The sequence below is a fragment of the Numenius arquata genome, chromosome 20 (assembly GCF_964106895.1).
Source record: "Numenius arquata chromosome 20, bNumArq3.hap1.1, whole genome shotgun sequence".
NCBI lineage: Eukaryota > Metazoa > Chordata > Aves > Charadriiformes > Scolopacidae > Numenius > Numenius arquata.
The window spans coordinates 6175898-6182202 of record NC_133595.1 but is presented as its reverse complement, the minus strand read 5'-3'; the positions used below and the strand labels follow the sequence as shown (position 1 = coordinate 6182202).

General features: G+C 43.2%; 1 protein-coding gene across 1 annotated transcript; it reads right to left on the bottom strand.

The window, feature by feature from the left end:
- Nucleotides 1-4951: 4951 nt before the first annotated feature.
- Nucleotides 4952-5995, bottom strand: B3GALT6 (beta-1,3-galactosyltransferase 6). The gene has a single exon (XM_074161559.1). It carries the CDS (start codon nt 5993-5995, stop codon nt 4952-4954), a length of 1044 nt encoding a protein of 347 aa, XP_074017660.1.
- Between the last annotated feature and the right edge of the window lie 310 nt (nt 5996-6305).

Genomic DNA, 6305 nt, shown 5'->3' with positions numbered 1-6305 from the left:
AGATAGCTTCAGGTTTCTTAGCAGTTTATTTCCGAGATCAATGCTGAACAAATAAACTGTGTGCCACACCGCACCCCCAAACGGGAAAGTTAACGTGTGGCCGCAAAAAATGTGCAATTTCATTCGATTGTTGAAAAGCCACTCGGCACAGTACCCCCCGCTAATCCTGGTTCATAAAGGCACACTTATCACACGGTATCCTCCAGCTTCAGACAGGCTGTAAGTAACAGACGGATCCCTTTCCAAGTTTTACTAGACATTACCTAAATATTCTGTATTAGAAAGTAATAATTGGCATATTGTGTTGGCATAAAGTCATTCCAGTCCCAAGGTAAAAGCATATCTGGCTTTTACAGGTGCATGTAGCAACAGATTTGAGTCTCGCAGGCAGTGAGTTCTTAAATAAAATATATAGTAGGGAAGGTGTTGACAGTTTGTCAAGCGAACGGCAATATCAAACCCATATTTCAACTCTGATGCTAGAGCTGAACAGAAAGTAATAGAAATGCAACTCTTAATCACCTTTCCTTAATCAGCATCCCCCCCCCTTCCTGCTGGGCTCTTCATCACATCTGCAAAGCCAGCACCCCGGCCCCCAACAGGTGAGTGTTAACAGGTATGAAATAGGCATTTAAACGCTCAAAAAAAGAGGCATTTCAACTACAGAAAATGTAACGTTTGTCAAAAAGTATGACACGTAGAACCTGTATTTGAGCAAACTTCACACGAACAAGGCAAGACATTCAGAAAAGAAAGGACTGAGTTACAGGAATAGTAATTTCTAAGTTGGGTTTAGTTTGTTGGGGTTTTTTTAACCTTGAACTGACTATAGGAATTCCTAGAAGCTTGAGGGTTTTTTTAAGTGGAACCGTTGGTTTATTTACTACGGAAATTAATGTTTAAGCTATTTATTTTTTACACAGTAAAGCAAAATTGAGTCATGTTGCACACGTCTTAGAAAAATTCACTGGAAAATAAAATCAACTTTCTAGTTTATGCCATTGTCAGCTTTAAATACTTCAGTATCAAGTCTTAGTTGTGATCACGGAGAGGAGATGTCATGAACAATTAATTTCTCTGCTGTATCTGTTAGCTCTGGAAGAATGCTAAATGCCTGATTTAAAAAGTTTTGTTTTGTTTTTTTTTAATCTGTAAATAATAACAAACAGCTCAATAGTGTTACAAAGATGAACTCAGTAGTAGTTCTGAATGGTTGCCAACGTAACCTTAGACTTGACAGTGTGTAACACCGATATCTTGAAAAGCCAAAGTCATAATTTTTCCCCACACTAACAATAATATTAAAAATGGAAAGTATTTATGAAGACTTGGAAACCAGCAGAAGCACTATTTAAATAAAATAAACAGCCCAAGATATCACTAACTTATCACCACTAAGAATGGCTACAAAAAAAGAAGATAAATCTGTTCCTGGATAACTTTGTTTTCACTAAGGCTCCCAGCAGAACTTTCCAGTCTGATATAGCTGCTATAAAGACCAAAAACCGCTTATTTCTCAGCAGCACTAAAACATCCTCCAAATGCTGGACCCACTGACTCACAGGAGGGATAAAGATTACATCACAGTTTTCAAGTATAAAAGCATCATATCCTCGACTTCTGAGCTGATGTCAGGAAATATGGAACATGGTCCTGAGAAGGTATGAAAGATAAGCCTTTAATTACTACTTTTAAAACATTCAGTTAATATGTTATTCAAAATGTGCTTTATCTTTTGCTTTAGAAAAAAGAGGCTCCAAAATGAATTTTGGACTGAAACTTTAAGTGTTGAAACTTTTGTGACTCACTCACGGAATAGACAGATGTCTCCTGATTATTCAGAATAACATCAATAGGTCTTTCACATGCAAATTTTTTCTAGTAAAATATAAAAGACATAATCCTGTACTAGTTAATGTTTTTCCGGGTTTTTCCACACAACGTGTGAGATGTCTGCTCTCTCCCAAATGATTCAATTTGATTTTAAAATACTAAAACGGACTAAAAACTTTGTATTTTACTTTCGTGGCATTTCCCAATTAACTGGGATTGGAATCTGTGCTGCATGTGCAGTAAGGGGGTGTCTATTAAGAAAACTAAACGCCCTCACCATAGGAAAAGAACCTGTCAAGCCTTCCAGGCTGATTTGTTTTGCAAATAGAGCAAAATATGGGTAATCTTAAACAGAAAAGGGTGTAACAAAGCCGTGTCAGACCCAATATTGGTGTGCAAGAGGGGTCACTGCTGTTTCTGAGCATCACCTCGGCAGCGTTCAGGCACCAGCTCTGCTGTGCCGGGTATTTCGGGGTGCACGCTGTGTTCCTGACACCTGTCAGGAAAATCTTCAAGAGAATTTCTTAGTTATTAAGTATTTGTATAATGTCTTCCACGGGGTCAAAATCGGATGGAGATCCAGCATTTCTCTGCCATTAATTTTGCCAGCGAAGAAACACACTTTTTTTTGGCGGGGTGGGGATGGGGGTTGTGGGCAGGGAGGGTCAAAGTCAACAATGAAAACAACTTCCATGAACACAGTCATTGGTAAAAATGGACAAACAGTATATTCTTACTAGCTTGAGAGACATGCAGCAGACTTTTCATCTGCAGGTCAGATCCCAGTACTTTAAATAATGGCTTGTACAGCAACAAATTCAAGCACTGCTTGATATGTAAAACGTTACAGTACCTCCTTAAACAAATTTAAATGACATTTAACTATCTTATTTTTCCTATACATAATACATTTTCAAGAATTATAAATAAATACTCACATTACAAGCATTTAATCACGCATACACACACAATACTAGTGAACCCCAAATAGCAAAAAGATGGTTGTTTTTTTTTTAAATGCTAAAGCCAATTTAAATTTCTTGTAATCTTTTTAAATTCTTGTTTTGGAATAGTATACCTTGCTGAAAAGAACACCTGCCTATCTGTCAATACGTAAGCACGCATTAGAATGGACACATGCTAAAGAAACTTCTTTTTTTTCAGTATTTTAGTTTAACTTTGTTTTAAAAGAAAGTCAAAGATTTGTTCAAATTTTCAAAACAGAGAATTATCATCCTCTGCAGATTTTTTTCTTAATCCTCAATTTAATCAAAACAAGAGAACAACAAACAACCCTATTCTTGATTCCTTTGGTATGAATTGCTAACTTGCTAATTTAAGAAGCAAAAATACAGAGACGTTGGCACCCCTTTTCTTATTTTTCCTTTGCAGTTTGTCTTTTCCTGCAGGTGGGAACAGACACTGAACTCGGGAGGGGAGAAAATGAAATTTTATGAAAGTGCAGTGTGCAGCAAACAGTAAAACTGATAATTACAAATGCCCTTCAGGCATAAAATTAAAATTCTGCTTATACTGAAAGATCTGTAGCTGACAAAGGTTACTGGAAGTCAGCAGCTCTGTATTAGTACTGGAAAAAAAAAAAAGTATTTAGGTATTTTAGAGCACCTGCCATTCAAAAATGCTCGAATCACAGGCTTACCTAAAGGTCTGAATATAAGTAACATGGTGAAATAGTGTAAGTGATCTGTTCTACAGCCAAGAATGTCCTGTCTGCTTTTACTGTTCAATACCGCATCTGGTGCTGACAAGCTCTGACAGTACTAGAATTATTTGTAGTGTAGACAGGACTAAGGGATATAATCCCATTTGCTGACATTATGACTTGAGCAATTAACTTAGACCTCCTAAAATTATTGTTAGTTCCCCTCTAAGGTGTTATTGGAGAGAAGGAGGGAATCCACACAGCCTAGCTTTGGGCATCTAAACGTGACTGTTGGGGGATTAGTCTCCTTAGATTGCAATGTAGGTCCTGAAGAGAGACCAGGTTCTCCTAAAATCGGAATCTGGAGGGTGGGGAAACCTATTTATCTTGATTACAAACAGTTTACTTTCTTAGCTGAGGTACCCACGTTAAGGGCAATCTTGTTTGAACTCCAAATAGCTTCCACTGATCTAATTTTCTGAATTTACATTTTACAGAAGTAATCCAGAACAATATAAATCTGAAGACTACAATGTCTGACTTTATAGTAGTCAGTGAGATTACTTACTGTTGGGAGGGGAAATGTTTCCTCTTACACAGTACAGTGTGCTTGGAGGATAAGCTAAGAACAACACCTATGCCTAACAACTGAAGGCTAGCTTTGTAGCACAACTATTTGCCCCCAAAAGAAGGTAATATATTCTATATCTGCCAAATACCATCACTCACCCACCTGCCTAAATACAGACTTACTCCATAGCTGCCAGGTAATTTATGTACATGATGTCTTTAAAACAACAAAAAAACCTTAGAGACAAGTTACACAGAAGGTCTAATAATTCTATTCTTGTAAATCGGAGCACTCGCCAAGGAATAGACTCTCTCTCCCTCCCCTAACAGGAACATCCCAGGTAAAACTGTTCCCTTCACTTGACTGCTTGTGTCAATAACCAGCCACCTGCTCCCACTGGCATTAGCAACTGATTTGCGGCTCCATTAGAATCTCCAAACCTTGCCAAACTGACACTTGTTCCTTGACAAGAAATAAACAGCAGATGCCAGCTTCACAATCTTAGAGAGAAAGCAAAGGCCTGTCACAATCTTTAGCAAATAAATCTTAGGGTCTGTTAAAAATCTTCCAGCAACTTTTGATCCAAGTTATCTCCCCCAAATTTGCTGTGCTATCTTTATTTTTCAACCTATTTTTTGCCTTCAGTCCTGTCATATGAGCCTTTCCAGGCTTTTTGTCATCTATGTCTTTTTAAACATCTCTGCACCATGCCACACCAGTAGCTCTTAGCAGTTTCAGGGTTTCATCGATTGTGACATAATGAATCGTGCAAAATCTTTTGAGTAATTTTTAAGCCCTAATCACTGGGATTTTTTTTCTTCCCAAGTAACAGCAACCAAGCTTGGGGAGTCCATCAACATTCTGCCTTTTCCTTCCTCAGACTTTCACGGGATGCCATCCTTCCTCTGGCAACACTGTGAAGGAGGCACTCCCCAATCATACATGTAGGAAAGCCTGAGCTTAACCTCCTCTTTACAGAGCTTTCCTTCCTTAGCCAGGGTCTGGTGCTTTTCCAGCATGTCCTCGATGCTCTGCTTATGAGTTACTATGTACTTATTGTTGCAGCCCCGGGACTTATACTCAGTGTCAAAACGAGGATCGTGCACTCTCTTCACATCGATGGGAGCCAACCAAACCCCCAGGGAGACATCTTCACTCTGCCACATGTTCAGGTAGTCTCTGCTAAGACGCAAGTAGTGCACCAGATCTGCAGAAATCACGTAACCACCCCCCAGAGCATATGGCAGGTAGTAGTCACAGAGCACCCAGGCGCTCTCTTTCCATTTGCCGCCAGATTTCACCCGGCCACGGCCAGAGAAGAAGCCCCAGTAGAGGCGACGTGGCTCCTTGGCTCTCAGCTCTTCCACCAGCACATCCAAGCGTACGAAGGTATCGTCGTCGGCCTTCAGCGCAAACTGGAAGTCCAGGTGCAGATCCAGCCAGACATAGGTGGCCAGGACTTTAGCTGTCAGGTTCTCGTAGGAATCCCTCAGCTCTGGCAGGAGGAGGAGGTCTCTGTGCCGGCTCTGCTCCAGCTCCAGGCTACGCAGCTCCTCTGCCCCGAGCCCTCCTGTGCCGATCACGAAGCGGCTCCAGATGTCATCGTGAGGGGGACGCCCGGCGGCCGACAGCCACGTGCTGCGGATGATGCTGCGACGCTCGCTGTACTTGGGGCCGCTGGTGATGAGCACTGCCAAGAAGGCGGTCTCCTCAGGGGAAGATGGTGGGGCGGCAGGGGGTTGCAGCCCCCTGGCACCCCGTGGCGGCAGGGCGGCAGGCTGATTGTGTGGGAGCCCGCGGGGGGCTGGCAGTGGCCGGAGCCCCTCGGAGGTGCACTTGGCCAGGTAAAGCAGGACCACGGCGAAGAGCGACAGGCCGCCCAGGCCCAGGGCCGTCTTGTGGCGGCACAGCAGGCGCAGCAGCTTCATGGCCGCGGGACCTCGACGGGGCGAACCGGCCCCGGCTGGAGCCCCCGCTGCCCTGAAGGTTTATTTCGGCGGGAACGGCCTTACGGCCGCCGGGAGGAGACAAGATTCCTGTGGGAGCCCTCACCGCGCTTCGCCGTCCCTCAGAGGTGGCTTCATGCCTCCTTCCCACGTCTCCTCGGGGAAGCGCTGGCTCAGGCCGGCAGGAGGATCGGCCCCGTCCCTGCCCACCCAGCGAGGGCCGCCGCTGCCCTCGCCGCCTGCCTTGTGGGAGCAGGGGCAGGAGGCGTGGCCGCGCCCCGCATCACCTGAC